The sequence below is a fragment of the Elaeis guineensis genome, chromosome 14 (assembly GCF_000442705.2).
Source record: "Elaeis guineensis isolate ETL-2024a chromosome 14, EG11, whole genome shotgun sequence".
In the NCBI taxonomy this organism is placed as follows: domain Eukaryota; kingdom Viridiplantae; phylum Streptophyta; class Magnoliopsida; order Arecales; family Arecaceae; genus Elaeis; species Elaeis guineensis.
This window is the reverse complement of record NC_026006.2, coordinates 21,671,408-21,694,725: the sequence shown is the minus strand read 5'-3', so window position 1 is coordinate 21,694,725 and position 23,318 is coordinate 21,671,408. Positions and strand designations below refer to the sequence as shown.

The window sequence follows — 23,318 nt, the reverse complement described above, 5'->3', positions numbered from 1 at the left end:
CAGATGATTCAAAAATAACTTTATACCCTTTATCACAAAATTGACTAATGCTAAGTAAGTTATGCTTTAAACCTTTAACTAACAAAATATTTTCAATGTATTTGGAGGGAGTGATACCAATGTTACCTATCTCGATGATCTTTCCTTTGTCATTATCTCCAAAGGTGACCATCCCTCCATCCTTAGCATCAAGCGTGATGAATTGTGATTCATCACCAGTCATGTGTCTCGAGCATCCACTGTCAAGATACCATTTTCTGTTTCCTCCTTGGGATGCTAGACACACCTGCAAGCAAAGGTCAAGTTTCTGTCTTAGGTACCCAAGCTTTCTTGGGTTCTTTTAGGTTAGTCATAATAGTTCCTTTTGGAACCCATATTTTCTTTATAGTTGTGTTTGCAGATTTGTTAATAAGGCATGTGTATGATTTATGTCCTATTCTACCATATTTGAAACAAGTAATATTTGTAGACTTGTTACTTGAATAATTTACATAAATATTCTTCAGAAATTTTTGTTTCTTCAAGGGGTTATAGCCAAGTCCAGCCTTATCATATACAGCTTTTTGATTATCAAGAATCATATTTAGTTTGTTTGAACTTAAGGTGAACTTATCTACTATAGGTTTCAGCTTGTTAATTTCATTCTTTAAGCTTTGATTTTCTTGAATCAAGGTGGATTTTTCAATTGAAAGATTTTCAGCTTGTTTCACTAAGGACTGATTTTTCAATTTCAGTTCTTTGTTTTTCATCCCTAGTTTTTTTAATTAATCAATTAAATCATAGAATGCTTCATGCAATTCTTCAAAAGTAAATTCACTAGGGGATTCAGAAGTTACCTCATTTTCGTGTGCCATAAGGCACAGGTTGGCTTGTTCTGTTGAGATTTCCTCATCAGAGCTTGAGTCATCACTCGCACTCCAAGTCGCCATCATTGCTTTCTTTTTGAACTTTTTGGGACCTTTCTTCAGTTGTGGACATTCGGATTTGAAATGTCCCAGCTTCTTGCACTCGTAGCATATAAGGGGTTGATCTTTCGCTTTGCTTTGTTCTCCTTTTGTGAATGACTTCTTTCTCATTCTCTGTTTTCTTTTTCTTAGAAACTTCTTAAATCTCCGGGTGATGAGTGCCATCTCTTCATCCTGTTCTTCATCTTCAGTGTCATCCGTTTCATCATCAGGCGAAGCTGTGGATTTGAGGGCAATGGTTCTTTTCTTTTTGACTTCATCCTCTTGATGTTGCTTCATGCTAAGTTCATGAGTCATCAAGGATCCAAGAAGCTCTTCTAGAGGTAGAGTGTTCAAGTCCTTTGCTTCTTGGATGGCAGTCACCTTGGCTTCCCAAGTTCTTGGTAATGACCTGAGAATCTTCCTTACAAGCTCACTGTTAGTATAAGATTTGCCAAGACTCTTCAAATCATTAATTATATCAGTAAAATGAGTGAACATAGCAGTTATGGACTCATCATGCTCCATTTTAAACAATTCATATTTATGCACAAGCATGTTTATTTTAGACTCTTTTACTTGATTTGTTCCCTCATGGGTTACTTCTAACCTATCCCATATTTCTTTAGTAGATGCACAAGTAGAAATGCGATTAAATTCATTTGCATCTAGTGCACAATAAAGAACATTCATAGCTTTAGCATTTAATTATGCCAATTTCTTATCAACCTCATCCCATTCTTTCTCGGGTTTGGTTGACTCCTCACCATCTATAATCTTGGTGAGTGTGTGAGGACCGTTCACTATGATACTCCACATATCATAGTCGAGTGCTTGTATGAATATCTTCATCCGAGCTTTCCAATAGGTGTAATTAGACCCATTGAAAAGTGGAGGTCGGTTTGTAGATTGCCCCTCGGCTAGAGAAGTACCGACATGGGTTGCCATAGATCTTTGGCTCTTTGATTGTTAGATCAAAGAAGGGCTAGAGCATCGGGTTCTGATACCACTTGTTGCCCAGCTATGCAACCCAAGAGGGGGGGTGAATTGGATTTTTAAAAATTTTAAGCTCAACTAATTACTTATGAAAAGTATTTGTTAAAAGCTTGATGAATGAGAAGAAAGACTTTAAATCAAGATTAATTACCTAAAGCAAGAAAGCAAGGATATAATAAAGAAATAAAGAGAAACAATAAAGCACACCACAAACACAAGGATTTATAGTGGTTCGGTGCCAACCTTGCACCTACATCCACTCTCCAAGCTCCTACTTGGGAATTCCAATCCACTATACTTGTATTCAACCCGAATACAAAACGTCGGAAACTCCGACACTAGCTATCCCAAGCTAGTCCACTTGTTTTCCGGGTACAAGCCAACCCAAAACACTCCGATTTCAGGTTCGGATCAACCTTCTCTTGTTTTGGAAATCCTCCAAAAACAAGAACAATTACTCACAAAGAGTAAGACATTTTAGAGCATAAGTAAGTACAAGAATAGCTCCTTAAATGAGCGAATATAACAATAAAAATACTTTACTCAAATGAAGAATCCCCTTTTGGATTTCCTCAAGGTGGATGAAGAGTTGAATGAACGCTTGAGAAGAAGATGAACTTTGATTGAAGACTTCTTGAAGGCTTTGAAAGAGCTCTTGATCAAGGTTGAACAGTTGGCTTGAAAAACCCTCTCTTTGAATGCTCTTGAATGCCCTTTTGAACGCTCTTGCTTTTCTCTTTCACAATCTCTCGTGTATATTGTAGATTCCTTGTCTCTCTCGTGTGGATTGTGGATCCCTTTTCTTTTTCTCTCGTGTATATCGTTGATCACAGTTTCTCTCGTGTAGATTTTGGATCCCCTCTTTTTCTTTCACCTTTTGAAACCTTTTATAGCCTTAAGAAACAAGGGAAAACATTTTAGGCAGAAAAAGAGCCGTTAGAGCATTTTAAGGGAGCATAAAAGGCAATTAAAATGGACAAAAAACTAGCCGTTGCGGACGATTTTCGTCGCAGGGGTCGACTCATGAGTCGACTCATGCTTCAGGAGTCGACTCATGAGTCGACTTCTGTTGCAACAGCCAGAATTGTGGTTTCTGGATTTTTTTGGCCCAAATCAGCAGAGGTCGACTCATGAGTCGACTCATGCCTTGTGGGTCGACTCATGAGTCGACTCACAGGTCGTGCCAAGCCAAAAAACCAACGTGCCAAGGGAAATTTTTGCGTGCCAATCAGCTCATTGTGCCATGAGTTGACTCATGAGTCGACTCATGCACTTCAAACATTCATATCTTCAAAAATATAAGTCCAAATACAATGAAATTTTCACCAATAGATTACAAATCATTTGTTCTACCAAATGATACTATCAAATCAGGATTTTAGTAAAATTACGATTTTGTCTCTGAAGAGCATAAAGACTTTTTCAATTTAAAAATATTTGTATCCCTTCAATCTGCTTTGTAATCATCAAAATCAATCTAGGAGCAACAATAGTAATTTTAAATTTTTTTTAAAATCATGATTTTATAGTGAAAAAATATTAATTAATCTAATTAATTAATATAAATTTATCCTACACTAGGATCTAAATATGATATATAGCATGCATTCATTTAAATTTAAATTTCAAATTCAAACAGTAAATACTTTACCGTAATGTATTCAGAATACAATACCTTTGTGCGGATAGTAGATCGCCGCAATCTGATCACCATCGAGAGAGTCTGATCATCGTGACGCAGCTACACAGTATGTCTGGCCTCTGAGGATCGTCCACACGAAGCTCTCGATCAGATCGACTCCTCACGAGTGCTAGCTCGTTGTAGAGCCCTTTTGAAGGCTGATGCTGATCGAACTCCTTCGATCGATGTCTGTCGATTTTTTGGATACTCTGGATCATCAACAGATATGCTTGAGAGAATATTGAAGATCTTCCTGAGATTTTGTGAGCTCACAATACTTGTAGCTCACTTTCTCACTTTCCGAACCCCAGGCTAAAACTCTAGGGAACTCACTGAAAACCTTGCACCCACTTTTCTTTCCTTTCTTTCTTTTTCTCTTGGAATGATATGGATTTTTTTCTCATGCACAAGACTTCCTCACAACCCAGAATTTTTCTCCAAAAATCTTCTTCTTACACGCCCCACTCTTCTCCTCCTTTTATAACAACGTCAAACGTCTTATCCAAAAGAAAGGATAAAGATGAGTAATTGCATATTTAAATTCAAATTAAATTTTGAATTCAAATAGATACCAACTCATCCCTTATCCACTAAAGGCATGAGGTGTGGCTTAAATTATACATAGAGTGATTTCATGAGAAATCTTTTCTCATGTAATAAATGGGACGTAAAAAAAGGGATAAGGTGCAAAGATTGATTGCCCATTCAAATTCAAATTTTATTTTGAATTTCAATGGCCAACCAATCATCCTTATCCATTCATATGGCACATTAAAGTGGGGCATGGAGAGGGCTTAGCATGAGAAAAAAATTTATGAGAAGTTTCTTCTCATAAATTCAAATGGGTGCAGTGGAAGTAAGGTGGCGCATGGAGATTGGGTCAAGGTGGTTTAATTATTTAAACCAACCTAATTGAACCAAATAAGTTAGGTCCAATTAGACTAATTTAAACCCAACTAAATTAGGCTTAATTAGGCTCAATAAAATCTTAATCAAATTAGGAATTGATTAAGCCCAACTCCTGATCAAATCAGAGATCAAACCATCTCGACGATTAGGTCAATTCTTAACCTAATCGGGTCAAACCCAACTGAATCCAATTCAATTGGACTTGATTCAAAAATAATTACTCAATCAAATTGAGTTAATTAGCGATCAAATCACTAATTAAATCTCTCATAAATACTAAGTCTAAATTCGATGGGCAATCAGGCATCAGAATTCATCGATATGTAACCTTGATCGAAAAGTCCCAACCAGTGGGACTCTTGACCCCGGTACCCATAATGTGTGAAACTCATGATCAGAGAATCTTGATTCTCGATCACTGAGTCCCAAACATGTAGAATTCTACATCAGCCATCAGATCAGATAGGAACCTCTAATATGTGTGACCCCACAGGTTCGAACCTAAGCCGGTAGTACAGGAACCAATTTCTGTACTAATCGAAGTGACCATCTAGCAATGGTACCCGACATCTGGATAGGTCAAAGAGTCACAATCGCAACACTCAAAACCTACATGAATATGGTTACTGTATAATTTATCTTTTTGACCTCTATATTTAGGACGACTCAAGGTTAAACTGTCAACCCTGATCAGATCATCCGAATCGTGCTCAACTCAAATAGTCCTGTGACTCCTTACAAGGACTACCCTAGCCAAGGTTTTGCTAAATTGAAATACGACTGTACACAGCTCCTAAACTGGAGTGGTCAATCCCATCTTGACACACGCACCGATAAGTCAAGTACTTGACTACACCTAGCAGCCTTCCGTCACTGAATTAGAAATTCAGGTAGTCCAGTGCCTAAGTGCAGTGAGTTGCTTGCAAGTCACCGTGGTGGTCTCAGGTCGGAGGGACATTTATACCCATATTCCATCGGAGCAAATCTTGACAGCAGAAATAGCTCCGGAGTCGGTCACGTTCAGTACAGATGTACCCTTACATCTCACCTGTATGCCATACTAGTGTCTCCACACTCATTAGTTAAGAGAACAACCAACCTATATGACACATAACGACCTATGCTTGATAAACGTTGTCGTCCTTAGTAACAACGTATCATTTGGTCGCGAACAGATTTAAGGACTAAACGACAAATCCTTCTTTGTCGAGTCTAAATAGTCCTAAGGACTTCACCACAACATAAGAATTCAATAGAAGATGAAACATTTTGTGTTGAAAAATATCAAAATAATTTTTATTAATTCATAATTCATGTACATATACAAAAATAAGCACAACCGTCAACAAGCTGACGATTGGCTTTGGGACACTATTCCCAAACTTGGAGACTCATGACTTCGGCGACCTTCTCCTTAAGATGGACAGCCTCAGCCTGGCGACCTTCCTCTGCCTGGGTTGCTTCCTTCTTTATATTTTTCATCACCTCGATGTTGGTGATGAGTTGGTATCCAATCTGTAAGAGCGGTCAGAAAGTCAATATGAAAGCTAAGGAATGAACTAAGTGAAGAAGCAAAAGGAAGAAAAAAGTAAATCGGCCTACCTCAAGAAAGGACCCAAAAGAGTCCCAAACTCGCTGTTCAGGATCGACATGGACGATCCTGTAGACGATCTCAGACAAAATGCATCCGTCGACCAATCTTTTTATTAAATTCCTGTTGTTGAAGAGATTCTCCTCCGGATCCTCTTCGGAGCCGTTGGACCCTTCGATGGCAGCCCTGCTGCTGCTGATCTTGTGGGCCACCGTCTTCTTCCTTCTCTTCCTTTCAGCCCCCGATGCCTCCTCGGGATGAGACTCTGGAGTGGAAACCTCGACCGGAGGGCTTCTTGAAGAAGCTCAGGGGACTGCGGGCTCGATGTCGAAGGGGGCATCAACGACAATGGCCGCCTGGGCAAGCACGGTCGAGCTTGTCTCCTCTACCCTCGCCTTCTTTGCCGACCCAGAAGTTGTGGCGCCTTTCCTCTTGTGGGCTTTGTGACCCTTGGCTAATATCTGAGCTACGTCTGTATCCATATCTGCAATAAAAAAAGATCGGCACAACTTAGAAACAGAATAAGAGAAAGAGGAAGCAGCGAATGACTTGAGAAAGAAAAAATACCGGCAAGGTTGAGAGGACTCAGGCCGACATTAATAAAAGTTGCTCCTTCAGAAGGTCAGGGAGGAGAGGAGCTGGATAAGTCTTAAGTTTATTGGAGGCTTCAAGGTCATCCTTTCTCAGGCTAGAAGTCTGACGGACGGAGTCCCTCAGGGAGCCCCAGGGGACAACCCCAGCATCAGGGTCGGGCATCTGACGTAGAAGTACCTTTACTTCCAGTTGTGGATAGAAGAGGGGGCACCTTTCAGCAACCCCTTTCTACCGAACTGGGGGGAGAAGTACTACCAGTCCTTTGCCAAAGGGTGACGCTTAAAGGTATAAAAGTTTCTAAACAAGGGAAGAGTTGGCCGAACTTCAGCTAAATGATAGAGGGAAAAAATCCTATCAGAAACCTAAAGGAGTTCGACGCTGCAGAAACCAGAGAAATGTTTAAAAAATGAAAAAGAGCAACAACAAAAGGTGGGAGTGAAAGTCGAAGCCCAGCGTGGAAGGCTTCCTGGTATAAACAAAAGCGACCAGGGGGAGGGGCGCTAGCCCGGTCAGTTGGCCCGGGAAGCTCAAGCTCATACTCCGGAGGAATCCCGTCCTGAATTCTAATCAGCGAGAGTTCGTCCGAGGTCAAAGAGCTGGGAATGATATCTGGTACAAAGATCAGACGAGGTTCGATCCTAAGTATGGGTTCATATACAGTACTAGGATTTTGGGGGGCTGGAGCTGACGAACATCTAAAACCGCTAGAGGAGGAAGTGTTGGAGGATATTTTGAATCAAATAAAAATTTCAGAAAAATTGAGAAAAATAGGAAACAAGGCGCTCGCAGAGAAACTGAACGGGCGAAATGTAGAGGAGGAAAAATGGAAGAACAGCAAGAAAAAGAAGGGTTCCGAAACTAACCTAGACTGGTCCGAGAGGTGCAGGAGGGCAGCAAAGGCGATGGAGGTCGACCTGAAGGGCGCCTAAGATCGAGAGAGATGTCGGAGGAGGACGAAGCTCTCGAGGAAGAAGAGGGGACCGAAGAAAAATCTCAGGCAAGGTGAAACCCCTGAAGGAGGGGGACGGGTTTAAATAGACCTCAGGGTCCGGTGCAATAATGATTGCAGATCTCTTTTGGCTGACCTACAACCGCCACATGTCCCACTCGTCGTGGCAGACGGCTGACGATTGACAGAATCATTATTACACCATACCTGGAGCAACGCTCCAGCAGAAATTTTGAAAAAATCTTTTCGGATCGCCTCGATTTGAAAAGACTCCAGCACCGACACGCCAAATGCCAAAATATCTGAAAACAATCGAGTACGAAATTCAAGGGGGGCAACTTCGACTATGAAAATTTTTCTGTACTTTCTTTATTCAAAACCCGAACTCGAAAGTAGGGGGATTAGTATTGGGTATAAAATAACCCCAGTCGAAGTTCGTAAGAGGCCAACCCTCCCAGGACTCTTCTAGCTTCCGACCTTGTGCGGCGTCTTTCTGAACTCCTCCAGCCATTTGAGCTTCTACAGTACCATCCGAACTCCTCCAGCAGTTGACCTTCCACAATGTCCTCCAGATTCCTCCAATGGACAAACTCCTACCATATCCTCTGGACTTCTCCAATAATGAGCTCCTTCAGTTGTCTATCGGACTGCCCAAATGCTCTTTAGGCTTCACTATCAGTCGATTTTCTACAGTGATCGACTACTCTCCGAATCTCTTCCAGACTTTCTCCTATCATGATCGACTTTACTCCGAGCCTCTTCCAAACTTCGTCAATATCCAGGCTTCTCCAGCAGCAGGACTTCTACAGTAACCAGACTTCATCAAAGTTTTTACGGTGGTCGACCGCCTTTCAAATTTCATCCAAGCTTCTACAGTAAGCAAAATCCGTCCGAACTTCTATTGCAAGCGAACTTCATTCGAGTTTCTACGGTAACAGATCTCCATCCGAACTTCTACAGTAAGCAGCCTCCTTTCGGACTCCTACAAGAATCGGACTCCGTCCGAACTTCTACAGTGGATGGATTCTAGACGAACTTCTACAACGGACGGGCTTCAACAGTCGGATTTCTACAGCGACCGACTGTCTCCGATGTCTTCCATACCTCTCCAACCATCAACCTTCAACAGCGTCAATCGAACTTCAACAGTGGCAACCAGATCCCTCCAACAGACAAATTTTCTCCAGACCCCTCCAGTTGTTGACCTTCCACAGTGTCCTCCAGACTCCTCCAGCGAACGAACTTCCATAATGTCTTTCAAATTTCGCTATCGATCGACCTTCTGTCGAATTTCTCATGCAACCGGATCTCTCCAGCGGACAATCTTCAAACAAGCTTCTACATCAGACAAATTTCAGACGAACTTCTCTAGCAATCGAACTTCAGCCGGATTTCTCCAACATAAAGTTTCCGTCCGGGCTTCTACAGCAGATGACTTCTGTCTGCAGCATTAATGCCTAAGGCATCCAACAACAGTTAACCCGTCAGCAACCTCGAAAACATCTGAGCTTCTCTTAGATTACTGAGACAGAGAGCTATTCCGCTCCACCAGACGTCCCAACCGAGCTTCAACCGTCCGACCCGAACTCTCCAGCAAGTCACGACAACGGACACCACTACTCTCCGTAACAAACTCCACGTGGCTCGAACGACCCACTACCAAGCAATTACGGACATCGCTATCAATCGATTATGCTCTCTTGTCTATAAAAGAGACTCCCCAGATATGTTCTCCGGGGAGCTCTAAGCATTATCTCTAAACTCTGCTAAAATTTCATTCGAGTGCTCCAATTTTGTTGAAGTAGAGTACTGACTTGAGCATCGGAGGGTCTTGTTGGAGCACCTCCAACTCCGATTTAGACTTTCCTTGCAGGTCCAAGGGGTGGCCATGATCTCATCGACTCCAGCTTCTCCGGCATCGGCGGAGGGTCTTGCCAGAGTACCCCCAACTCTGGTTTAGACTTTTCGTACAGGTCCCAACGGCGGTCGTGATCTCTTTGACTCCAGCTACTCCGATATCGGTGGAATTCTACACCAACAGGGTCTAATTGGATTGGGTTTAAAAGAAATCCAATTGGTTAAACCCTAAAGTCCCAGATGAATGGGACTCTCTCCCTTGTGCCACCCAGAAGGACTCACACATTTTCTCATCGCACAAAATTAGTTTATCCATGAGAAAACTAAAAGCTAACACCCTTTTTGTCACCCTCTTTAGATTGGATTAGGTTTGTTTTGAATTGAATTCAAAAGGTTTGAATTTAAACTCAAAAACCTATTTCTATCCTTCCACACATTGGCACCTTATGAAGGAGCCTGATTTGTGCAACAAAAAGAAAGTGTTCTTGATTGTTTTCTATGCCCAAAATTCTCTGGTAGGTCCCTCTTTAAGTTAGATAAGGGTAAAAAAAAGTTAAAGTTAAATTAAAATTCAAAATAGTTTGAATTGCAACAAACTCTAGCTCTTATTCTATCTAATTCTATTTGTGTGACAACTATAAAAAGCCTACATTTTAGTGTGCCAACCACTCTCTGATTTTTACCATGAGATGCCAGAGGGAAAAAGGGGCCAGATACCTTTTTTGGGGTATGAGATTTGGGTGCGCTTCTATCTTCTTTGGCGTGAACAAAGGAGGAGATCGATCTTCTCTCAGGTGAGAGATCTAGAACTGTTCTAGAGTTTCTGGGTGAGGAAAAATCCAAGAAAAGAGTGTCTTCATTTATTTTTCCTCCACCATCTAGCATCTTCCTCTAATCCATCTTCGATACTAAAAAAATTCGAGGTGATCGAAGAAGGAGATCAAATTAGATTTGCCATCAGAAGTTGACTACGCGAGCTAGCACTCCCGCAGAGGGCTGATCGATTCGAGGGCTTCGTGTGGACCATCTGTAGAAGTCGGATATTTGTGCGGCTATGAGCAACTAGAGAAGATTTTTAGATCCACATTTTTGATCATGGAGTTCAACTATCCACGCTCAAGTATTGGGTTCGAAATCCTAATAGTAGTAGATTAGATCTATTACTGAATGCTGATTTTTGGTTCACATACTTGTTATTTTAAATTCATATTTTTATACATATAAATTCATATCATAGATTTATTTATAAAAATTTTAAGATCAGATCTTATACATGCATTTATAGATTAAATAGTTTAATCTAATGTTCTTCCGCTATAAAATTTTTGAAATACATGCATGAAACCCCTGTGCATCCCAACATCTATATCAAATTAGATCATATCTAAATTATAAATTGAGTTCAAAACTCTATACTTGAGTGTGGATAATAGATCACCACATCTAAAATCTATGGTAGTTGGCTCTTCATGATGCTTAACAGCCACACACGTGTCCAGCCTCCATGGGTATCCATACAAAGCCCTTGTGCTGATCAATCTCCCAAGAAGTGCTAGCTCACGAAGATACTTTTTGTTGGCCAATCTAAAAGAAATATGAAGAGGATGAAGAACAAAGAGACCTTCTTCTTTTCTTCTTAGATCCATGTATCAAATCTCTATAATAGAGTCAAGAGAAGAACGCTTTCTTCTCAATTCTCCCATACATAAGAGAGAACTTTTCTTTCTCCCTTTTACGCCTTCAAAAAGAATTTTTTTTCTCTAATTTTTTATGATAAAAATTAAATCTAATCTGATTTCTCATACAAAAATAACATAAAATTCTAAGTCCTAGAAGAATTCAAAAAGAAAGACTCAAGAGAAGAACCATTCTTTTCTTTTATTCTCCCTTTTTCTCTTTGATCTAAAGCCTTAGGAAGCCCCAAACATCCAATCAAATTTTTTTGATATTCTTCTCTAAATTTTTATATTAAAAATTAGATCTAATCTAATTTTTATATTAGAAAAAAAAAATAAAAAAAAAATCAGAGAGAAGATCTTCTTTTTCTTTAAGGCTGCGCACTAGAAAGAAGACCTTTCTTCTTCTCTTCCTCTTGTTGGGAAAAATCTTTCTTCTCCAATTTTCTATTGTAAAACTAGCAAGAGGGCCTCTTTTTGATGACTTGAAACCAACAACAAATTCTCACAAAAATCTTTCAAAAGGGATTGGAGAAGAGGCTTACGTGAGTGGGATTTGGGGCGTCTAACTCTTAAACGTTCCTTCCCTTTTTCTTTTAGGCAATAAAGGAGAGAAGGGGGTGCTTCTTTTTCTCACTGAAGATAAAAGGGGCGTGGCTCTTAGTTGGGGCATGGATATCTCATGGTGAAAGGATGTGGCATGGAGAATTAATAGTACATAAGATTTGTTATGAGTTAGTTAAGTCCTATTCCAAATAGGACTCATGATTCTTGATCAAACTCTAACTAATTCTTGGATCCAATCCTAATCAACTTAGGAATTAGTTATAATAAACTAACTAATTAGGTCTTAGCTTGATTAGAAAATCAATTAGGCTCTAATCCAATTAGAAAATTAGTTACATTAAAATCTATCTGTGGGAAGCATTTTTTATTCAATAGGGTTTGATCCAATCAAACATAAATCAAATTAAATTAAATCTTATTTAATTTAAAATTAATTTGATTTGTATCCCTAAGATCAATTGGAACAAGTCCTGTTATCCATTAGGACTGGATCCAATCAATCCAAAGCAAACCTAATTGAATCTAATTCAATTAGATTTGATCCAATCCTCATTACTCAATCAAATTGAGCCAATTAATAGTCAAATTATTAATTAATTATTTTCTTAATTTATTAATCATTAATAAATAATTTATTATAATCTTTGCACAGAATTAATTATCAATCACATTGATAATTAAATCTTTCAATGATTCATAATCATCGATCAACCATTTGATCAGACAGGTACTTCTATATATGTGACCTCATAGGTTCGAATCTAAGCCGGTAGCACAAAAATAATTTTTGTACCAATTGATGTAATCATCTAGTAATAGGATCTGACGTCCGGATAGGCCGAATGTATGCTTAACAATACTCTAGAACCTACGTGGATATAGTTACTGCATAATTCATCTCCTTGACTCTCGATGCTCAAGGATGACTTGGGATTAAATTATCAACCCTAGATGAGTGATCCACATTATATCTCAACCTCAAAAATTCTGTGACTCCTCACTAAGATTACTCTGACCAAAGTTTTACTGAATTAAAATGCAATGATGCATCATCTTTAATTTTACTTGGAGCAGTTAATCCCATCTTGACTCACACTCAGACTTTATAAGTACTTGACTGTACCCAGAAACATTCTGTTATCGAATTAGAAATTCGGATAGTCCGACATCAAAGCATGGTGAGTTCTTGGAAGTCATCGAGGTAGTATCAGATCAGGGAGATACTTATACCTATATCCCATTAGAGCAACTCTTGACAGCAGAGTACTCTGGAGTTGGTTACGCTTAGTAAAATATACTCCTATATTTCATCCATATGCCATATTCATGTCACCACACGTTTTGGTGAAGAGGATAACCAACTAATATGGTATACAATGACCTACACTCGATATAATTATCATCTTTGTAACAATTGTATCATTTGATCACGAGCAGGATTTAAGAACTGCATGATAAATCCTCCTTTATTATTTTGAAAGTAGCTCTAAGGACTTTATCATAACATATAAATTTTATTTAGGAAGATGTATTCCTTATGATGAATCTGCCAAATAATATTTATCATTTTATAATTTATATACATATATGGAGCATAATCATATACAATCTAGATGATTGACTTTAGGACATATTTTCCAACACATGAAGCATTGCATCCTGATCGATCAACCAAGACTTTCTTAGGATTATGCTTCCTGCATCTATGGGCATTACATCACCCACACTTTCTCTTGGCAAGACTAAAATTTAATGGAGACCAAACAACGGTGGGTAACTGGGATGGATGATGCATCTATCTAGACGATCTTGTATGATGTCGGATGATCTACGAGTATCAGATCAAGTTTTAATATAGCATCAGATGAAATAGCATTGATGCAACTACCACTATCAATGATGATCTTGCACAATTTACTTTTCTGATCTATGAAGGTATGAAAAATGGTAGTTCTATGTCAATCTTTACTTTCTTTTGGTTGGACTAAAATGCATCTTACTATGTCCAATCCCTCTTCAGAGTCAATTTTTTCTAAAGAACTAGGTTCCTCATAAGCTTCGGCTAACTTAGTGTCTGCTATTATATTTTTTCTTCTCCTAAAAAATTTTTGGGGTTCTCTTCTTCGGGCTCTTCAATGTGTAGAGCTCAAGATGGGTACGACTAGAGATGTGACCTAACCCGTTGCACTTGAAGCATTGGATTCCTGAATTACTACCTCTCGGGTTTTCTACAAAAGCTCCTTTGCTTTTATCATCCTTTCTCAATGGGGGACCAACAGATGGGGTACGATTGGTTGGATTCTGACTATAGTCGGATCTAGGGGTCTAATTAAAGTTGGGTCTAGGACTAAGAATATCAGGTTTACGTGACTCAAGTTGTCGGATTACCAATAATCTTTGGAATCTCTCATAATCTTAGACTAATTGATAGACTTATTCTAGGCTATAGACCTTGTGCATAAACAGTTCTCTCTGTATATCATCCCTTAAACCAACTCTAAATCATGATAAGGTGACAGACAGGTCTTCATTAACTCCACATCATATAAGGTCAATTTGATGATGTACTTAGTAACAGACTTCCTATCTTAGATCAACCTTTGCCATTGGTTTAGGAGATGCTGCTGATAAGAGGTAGAGAGATATTTTGCATGAAATTTATCTTTCATCTCATCCTAAGTACTTATGGGCTCCTGTCTCCTATGCATGATTAATCGCTCCACATTTTGTCAATATAATTTGGCTTGATCTAGAAGCCTCATCTTAGCAAATATGATTTTTCTCTCCTCAGACATGTCATACCATTCAAAATAATGATTCATGTCTGCCTTCTAGTAAAGGTATTCGTTGGGATCCAGACGGCCCACAAAGCTTGGGGCTTCAACCTTGACACTCCAAAGTATTCTCTCATCATAGTTATTATGATCATGATGGGGTCGGACCACTTGATTGCGACCTCTATCAAAATCAGGATGGTCACATTGCTCTCTAGGATAGTCAACTAGGAGAGGGGCAATCATAACACGTTCTTCCATGCCATTCATCCTTTCTTCTTCTTGGATCTCTACTCTCGTATTCAAATTCTCGATGGAACCACTATGGCATTTAACCTATCGGTAATATCCTTAAAGGCTGCGATAAAATCAAAATCTATTCCATAACTTGACTCTGGGTTATCTGAATCATATCTAGCTCTGGACCTAGTAGATATGCAATACAACTGATTCATAATATAACCAACTCTAGGAGTTTTTTAGACCTAAAAGCTCGAATCACTATGAATCAATCGAAGCACAAGTAGACCAACACTCTAATCCTTGGGCTGGCTAGGTAAGAGGTGGAATTTGTGGGAGGCTCTCCTCGCTCTCATGAGGTCCTAATTGAGTAACCACAATTCACTTAGGCATTGCCTTATACCTCTTGCCTTAGACACCAACTTACGGGTCAATTGTAGACCAAACTAGCACTAAGACTCATCGTAGTAACTGAATTTGACTTGTTTAGACCCTATTCTTTTAATGTCTAATTGATTTTAGCTTGGGCTTAGGTCAATGCACATACGGTTGATGGTTTTTGGGTCAAGAAAAGGTTATGAAATCCTTCCCTTATCTTATGATGAAAGTGCCCTTAGGATAGCTTATAAATGCAAACAAGATGCACACATTGATTCCAAAAATAAAATAAACAGCATCAACTAAGTTATCAAACTAGAAATTGAAACTAAGTTACGAAAATATGAAGTTCAAACAAACATAAAAGTTTTTAAGTGCAGAAAAATTTCAGACTCTCAGAAATTCTGTTTTGGATCGCAGAACCCTATGATTGAAGTTCTGCTATAGCATCCTCAGATGATAGTTTTCAAAGCATGACTAGGTTCCTTATCGAGTAAAGATTCTAGAAAACCAAATCTTGGAAATTTTGGATGTTTTAATAGGTGCGAAACTTTGTTTTTCTTTAGGTGGTGCTAAACAGAACATGTCACAAAATTTTGTATGCTAACCTTCAACTAATAAACAAATTTGGCACCAATCCCAGATTTGTTTTCTATATTTCTATTTATGAAAATCTTCCTTATCGAATCTAGTTTTCAAATCATCAAATTTCATAAATTTTTGATTCTCTTTTAGATGGAAAAGTTTATTTCCTCCAAAGATGCATAAACAATTTTTTGAATAGTTTTTAGGTGTAGAAGTTAGGACGTGTAAGAATTTTTAGATGGATTTTTGAGGATCAAATGATTTTAGATTTCTACAAAATTTAAAATCTCACTTAACAATCAAGTTTAGAACCTATACAAAAATTTAAGAATTTTTTGAGGTCTCTGGAAACAGGAATCGTGGTTCCTCTGAGGATTGCGCGGGGTACCAGTATGTAGGTTTTGATGTAAAAAACTACCTAAATATAAAATTTTAGCTCTAATCTATCCTAACTCTGATACCAAAATTGATGTGAGACAATTCAGATCTAGAGAAAGTAAGCATTCAAATTTATTAACAATTAATAGATAGCCAACAAATCAAAGATTAAGAAAATAATTATGCTAAAATTAGAAAAAGACCATTGATGTGCATGCATATTGATCTGCCTCCAGATTTAGATCCGGACTGCAGACGATTAAGAAACCATCTAAGATTAAGGCATCAGATCATGATTAAAAAAGTTCAGATCTAATTAATAAAGAAATAAGGGATTAACTCTCTACAATAATGATCTACTCAAAAATCTATTTAGAAGCAAGAGATCTCACAATATGTTGATGAAGATCTCTGGATGAGGGAGGATTCGGACGTCGAATCAGACTGTGGTTGTCAGCAAATCTTTTTGTTATCCAAGGTCATAGGATCCGATCAAACTTGCAAAGAACTATCCTGCAATAATGAAGGTAAGTTTCAATTTCAGTAATTTTGAAAGAATTGAATCTATCAAAAGATGATAGCAATATGGGAGAATAAAAAATTAGGGGTGCTGAAATTGGATCCTTGGAGGGTTGATGGCAGCATAGGAAAAATGTAACCATAGGGAAGGGAGATGCTGGTTGGGATCCTGTAGATTTTGATGGGATTCGTCAAGGAGTCATCGTTCTTCACCTTCAAACCTTGAAAAAATTTGGAAGAGAGATGATAGAGAGGAAGAAGGAAGAGAGAAAGATAGGAAGAGAGAGAATAGGGGGATAAAAGAAGGAAGAATAATAGATGGAGGAAGAGAGGGAGAAGAGAACACGTAGAGATAAGGAAACAAAAATATTATTTTTAATTATCTATTCTTTACATGACCCTTTGTTCCTCTTTTTAAAAGAAAACTTTAACAACCTAAATAGAAGGAAGGTATGAAACCCCCGGATGAGGAGGGCGTTAAATCCCATGCATGAAGTAGGGAAGGGTGTTGAGAAGAAGGGTGTTGAGAAAGGATTACGGCGAGAAAGAAATCAGATTACTCATTCTTGCATGCACATCCTTTTTCTTTTTGTTTTGTCACACATAACCAATATCAAATGTCCAACCAGATAAGAATCTGATTCAAATTTGTATCTCTTCAAGGTGACTGACTCGAACTGAACATGGTTGACTCCAACTAGGACTCAATTACAAATCAAACCTAATTTAAAGATCAAATTTATTACAGGACTCAAAAGATAAAAATTATAGGATTCAAAATAAAAATGATAGGAGCTCTATCAATAATCGAGTCATAAAAAATTACGGTGACTAATGTCCCCACCAATATGTCATCATTTTATTAATTCTCTGGACGATTCATGAACACATACACTACATGAATAAAATTAACTGTCCCAATTAATTAAGTCAAGTATAAAATTATATCTTAAAAAGAATTAATGGGTCGACTTGATTGGCTTCTAAGACATCATCTAACGGACATTTCTATAGTGATATTATGGTTTGTAGTAATGAATTGTTTTTCTATATTGACATATGGTATTGCGATGCTTTTGCAATAAGATTATACTCTTTTGCTATGAACGCTAGTTTATTCAGGGTATGTAGCCATCATGGTATGTTGTGGTCAATGTATGCAGTTGTTAGGGTATGTTGTTTTCTTTTAACGATGTCGCTAACTTTTTCAGATATAATATTATCCTCTTTTAGATAAAAAAGATGTTGCAATGAATTTTTTACTTGACAGATTTTTTTTATTATTTTTGAATAAAAATTTTATGTATACGATTTTATATATATATAATGAGCTCTTTATGTATAGTTTTATTTTTCGATACACGAAGCAACATTTCTTACATGAAAATATCTAATAAAATTGTTCTAAATAATAAAAAATATTATAATATTAAATAATATATATTAATAAAAAAATATATTTATTAAAATATATATAAAAATTTTTCGATTACTCCCTTTTATCTCTCTACCCAAATAAGGATAAAGTTGAGAAAAGAAGAAAGATCCCGTCGAATACCTCCGACATTTCTTTTCAATCTTTCGCTGTGTACCGTCGAATCGCTGTTTTCAACCTTTCGATCTCCAAGCGATCCCAGAAGCCCTAATCCCTCTCGCATGATAGTGGTATCGAATTGAAGGTTTGGAACGTTAAAATCTTTAATCGAGGACGACAGCAATGGCCGAGGAATCAAAGGTAAAGCCTTGCCCCGCTCTGTTGCTCGGCCCTTGGATTTCTAGGGCTACCTTTTCCCATCGTTTCCCTAATTTTTTCTGGGTTTTCTTATGTATTGTTCTCCACGCGATTGTAATTTTATATTTCGTTCTTTTTACTAAAGCAGAAAGGTGCAGACGTTGCCACCACTGACATATACAATGTTGAAGCTGCTGAAATTCTTGCCAATGAGGCCCAGGTGAGATGATAATGTATACTGATATAAATCTATCTCAAGATTTCAGCTTTTTGTTTAGTTGTCTGATCGGTTCTTGTGGATTCTGCAGCATCTACCTATCTTGGAGGCGGCACCGATTTATGAGAAGCTACTTTCGACATTTCCTACGGCTGTAAGTGTTAAGCAACGACATTGTGATTTATGATTTGTATTTTCTTATTTAACTGCATGGATATGCTCGGAAGCTGTTGATTGGAATTTTGGAATTGCACTTGATTTGGGCAAAAGGACCATTACATGGGTGGATTAGTGCAGAAAGAAAAAGAATTAATATTCACATTTAACTGATCTGTTGGCCCCACCCAATATAGGCTCTAGATATTAGAGAGAAGTGATTTTGGGTGTTGATTTTACAATGTAAAGCCAGAAATGTAGTAAATAAAAAATGGTCATTGAACGTCAAAAATGTAGCAAATTAGAAGTGGTCATTGAACGTGCTTAGTAAATAATTTATTAAAAACCCGTACCTAAATTTGAGGGATTGATGAATGGGGATTTACAAAACTAAACCAAAACTTTTGGGAAAAGGCTTGATGGGTATAATTTGGTCTGGTCTGGCTGTATTAATGCGAGCTTCTACTTTGTATGTCTCCAACAGAACTTTTCTGTGTAGCTGGAGGCCTGTTTTATGGGCCAAAACTTCGAGATAGTCTGGCTGGCCCAACCCCTTGCCATGATAATTGTAATTGTTAATTTTTGTCCAAGCATTTGTTAAATATCAAGGGGAACTTTGATATTAATAACATAAAACTAAGATCAGGTCCAAGATTTAGATAGCACAAAGATCACCAAGTTTTAACTTTTGACTAGTTTGGACTATAAAGACATGCTAAAAAAGCAGTAAACACATGTTAAAAAGTAGTAAATGGACCTCTAATTATATAAATTTAGTACTTCATTTGACTCAACACTTGTGACAGGATATGGAAGACCATAAGGAGTGAATGAGAAGTGTGAGGTTGGAATGGTGTAGAAGGTTGAGAAGAAGAGGACTCACGAAAGTTCAGGGAAAGAGTATTATGCTGTGCTAGATTCATGTTATAGATTTTATTGTGAACAAATCGATTAGAAGAGTCGGAGATGATGTGGAGCACTCATCATGGCTAATGGAAGAGAAATGGATGGAGGAGAAGACCTTACCAGCCAAAGTCGGGAGTGGTATAGGATTTGGCATGGATGTAGGTGTGGTGAAGTGAATATTTTTAAAACCCTTGAAGTAAGGAAACACTCAGGAAGTGGGTGCAAAGAGGTTTTCTAGATAGCTTTCAAAGCATTTAGATTACACTAGGTAGAAGTTTTTAGCTACTAAAGAGAAAATAAGGGGAGTAGAATGGATGGAATAAAGAGTAGGTGAGAAAAGATGCGTGGTTAGCCACCTGAGGGGTGAAGTTGCAGGGCCACTAGAAAATTAAGGGAGCCTGTTAAATCTTGGACAGACATATCTTGACCTTTATATGCCTTTTCCCGTCTTTACATTATTTTTTAAAATTTCATTTGGATTTTCTTTCCAATGGGCTTAAGAGAAATGCTCCATAGATTGACCCATGCAAGTGCTAGTCATGTACTGGCTTAATTGCGGATAGAAATTTCCCCCATATCTTAGTAATTTTGTCTTCCTAATAAAAACTACAATTGCATTGATTTTTTTTAAAAAAGAAGACTACACAACCTGTAACATAAAGGAAGTCTATATCATGGTCTCTGTGTTATGGTCGTTTCATATCCCCTATGCCACTTTAAAAATGGTAGCAACATTAAATTACCATTCCCTTTGCCAAACTGCTTTCAATTGTTGCTCTTGCCTAAAGTTACACTACTTTTTTTTTTCCTGATTTGGAAATCTTATTGTTGTTTAATATCTGGCCTATACCAAAAATAGTGCTCTTCTTCTTCCCCCCATTCGGCATAATTTCCCCTTTTAATCTTGTAGGCCAAATACTGGAAGCAGTATGTGGAGGCATACATGAATGCAAACAATGATGAGGCTACAAAACAAATATTCAGCCGGTGCTTATTAAATTGTCTTCATATTTCTCTTTGGTAAGCTGTTCTTTCTGCTCCACATGTTTTCAGGATTAATGCTGTATAGCAGATATTATTTCTTATAATGCATCACACGTCCATCTACTCAATTTCAAAATTTTAAGTGGAGACATGCACCTGATATGTGTTCACATTGGAGCTTGCATGACAGTTAGCATATTGATACTGCAGATATAACTGCATAGCTTACGTACTCATTCATCTACTCAATTTTCAAAATTTTCAGTTGCGCCATGCATTTGATTGTGGTAGTTATAGGCAAGATTCGCCATACCAGTGCACATCGCCCCATACTAGCTGTACTGTACCATACTGGCACTAAACCAACACTTGGCACAGGGGGCATACCTCAATATGCCGAACTGACCCGTGTACTGGGTGTACTGACACTGTATCAGTATGGTACCAGTACAGGATTCAGTACTAAGATTGCTAACCTTGATTATGGGTTTATATTGGGGCTGGCAAAGCAATCAATTTCTTCATAGTTTTGCTATGTTGAGCAGTCATGCTTTCTTGACAAAGTCAAATAACAATATGGGGAAATTTATCTCTCATAAATAGCTTATTTTAGCATCTCATTTTCTCTTTTATACTACTTGGCTACCTTTCGCAAAGCTCTATAACATTTTATAATAAAGCACTGCATCTTGCTTTGCTAGTATGTGTCCGACTAAATCTATTTTTTATTGGCAATCATTTGAAATGCACATTTGATTTACCTTCTGCATTAAAAATATACTTTGGAAATGTCATAGTTATATTAAAAGAAATCCTAATTCATATATTCTAAGGTGATTGACTGACTCAGAAGAAGAACTATACTTTGCACGGGTACTTGATGATGCTGTACATATTGAGAGAGATGGACCATTCTCCTATCTAGAGAAGAGGGTACTCAGTCTGATCCTATCAGCCATTGGATCTAGGTTTAATTGATCCATGTCAATGGAAATACAAGTGCTATTAAAAGAGCTTTTGCTTCCCATTCCCTCATTTCTTGGTTGATCTATCACTATTCTCCTGCTACTTCCTCTTGATCACGGATCCAAATAGTTCCGATCCCCTCCCTGGTCATCTAACTTAGTTTGTCCTATGCCAACCTGTCATGCTTTCCTTCTCCTTTAGCACATACCTCAATAGTCACACCACAAGCAGCCCTCCTTCGTGAATCATTCACCAGCTCTCCTTCGTCAATCATTCACCACAACGAATCCCACTCCTCTGTCAATACTTCACCACCACCATTGCCCCCATCCCTTGCCTCTTGGTAGTCCCATCACCACCCTCCTTTCACTCATTGCTCCGCCACCACTAGTATATCCCACTTCTCCACCAACCACCAACTCTTAACCGACCTTATTTTTGTTAAAATCCCCCCTTCATTGTAACCCTCTCCACCCATCTGGCAATAGGAGTTTTGGGTTGGATTGACTGCCACGACTATTGTACTACAGCTAGGAAGCTAAAGCCCATGCTCGATGGTGATAGCCACAATCCCGTGATTGCTAGCCCACCTTCTTTGGCTTACCCCTTCTCTTGCCACCTCGTGGGTCAAGAGCATTAGGCTGAGAGGTGTAGGGAGTGCTCAAGGAAATGGGGGAAGTGGGGGTGGTTGGGTTTGGGGGGGTGTTGGGATGGAAAGGAAGAGGGAGACAAAGAAGGAAAAGGAGTTGTTATTTGAAGAAGGCTTGATTGGACTCTTTGACTCTTTCATTCTTTTTTCCCAATTTGATTTAAAACATATTTAATTCTGAAACTGATGGCTAGAAAAAGTGAGAGGAATGATTACCTCCTCATCTCAAAGCACGTAGTCCATCTCATAATATATACGCACCCATATATGTAAATCTATACACGTATAGAGAGAGAAGATACATTAAATATAAGGTTGTTGGCAAAAGATTTGATGATTCCAAGAACAATGATTGGCCATTTAAATTAAAGATCCACATTATTGCTTCCAATTAGCTAGTTCTTTATCAACCTTATTAATGAATGTTGCCCATCATGTTGTCTAGGGGAAGTGTGGTGCAATAGGATTCCTAGATAGTTGTTAGGCAGGGAGTTATTTTTATAATTTAGCAGGGAAGCAAGTTGAGGTCCCTTGTTTGGCTGCGTGCCCAAATAGAAAAGTGGGCTTTTGGGGAAACTAATGTGCAGCCTGGATGCCAGTTCATAAGCATACAACTAGAATTTAATTGCTGAGATCATTTGCTAGGTGGCTTCAACAAATAGCAGGGTATCATCAGCAAATTTCGATGCACTAGTACATTCAGATCGCCTATTTTAAGTCATGCAATTATTTTTCCGAGGACCTGAGCCACACAGAGGAAGATGTTGGCTGATAATGTGTTGCCCTAAGTCCATTGTGAGTAATGAACTGGTTTCCTGGCTGGCCATTTACGATGATTGCCGATTTGCTGTCATGCAGGCGGGTTTGGATGAAGGAGCACCATTTATCAGTGAATCCCCATTGGTGCATCTGAGTGGAGAGAAAGTCTCAGCATATGCTGTTGAAGGCCTTTCTGAAGTCTAGCTTTATGGAGAACCCCTTGCTGCCATTTTTTATGCCATATGAGATTGTCTTGTTGGTGCAAGACATAGCTGTCCAGAATGCAGCGCTGGTGGAGGAAGGTGGATTGT

At 38.4% G+C, this 23,318-nt stretch overlaps 1 protein-coding gene across 6 annotated transcripts in view; it reads left to right on the top strand.

Moving 5' to 3' along the window:
• The first annotated feature begins 18,208 nt into the window (after positions 1-18,208).
• LOC105034445 (cleavage stimulation factor subunit 77) overlaps positions 18,209-23,318 on the top strand; it is a 126,854-nt gene continuing 121,744 nt past the window's right edge. For 4 of the 6 annotated variants that reach the window (XM_010909622.2, XM_010909620.2, XM_029261637.2 and 1 more), the window contains exons 1-4: positions 18,209-18,373; positions 18,516-18,590; positions 18,679-18,741; positions 20,560-20,669. In XM_010909622.2, coding sequence (XP_010907924.1) covers positions 18,356-18,373; positions 18,516-18,590; positions 18,679-18,741; positions 20,560-20,669 — 266 coding nt within the window. In that variant the 5' untranslated portion in view covers positions 18,209-18,355. The remainder of the gene's footprint in view (positions 18,374-18,515; positions 18,591-18,678; positions 18,742-20,559; positions 20,670-23,318) is intronic. The other 2 variants (XM_010909621.4, XM_029261636.2) reach the window with 1 other exon arrangement.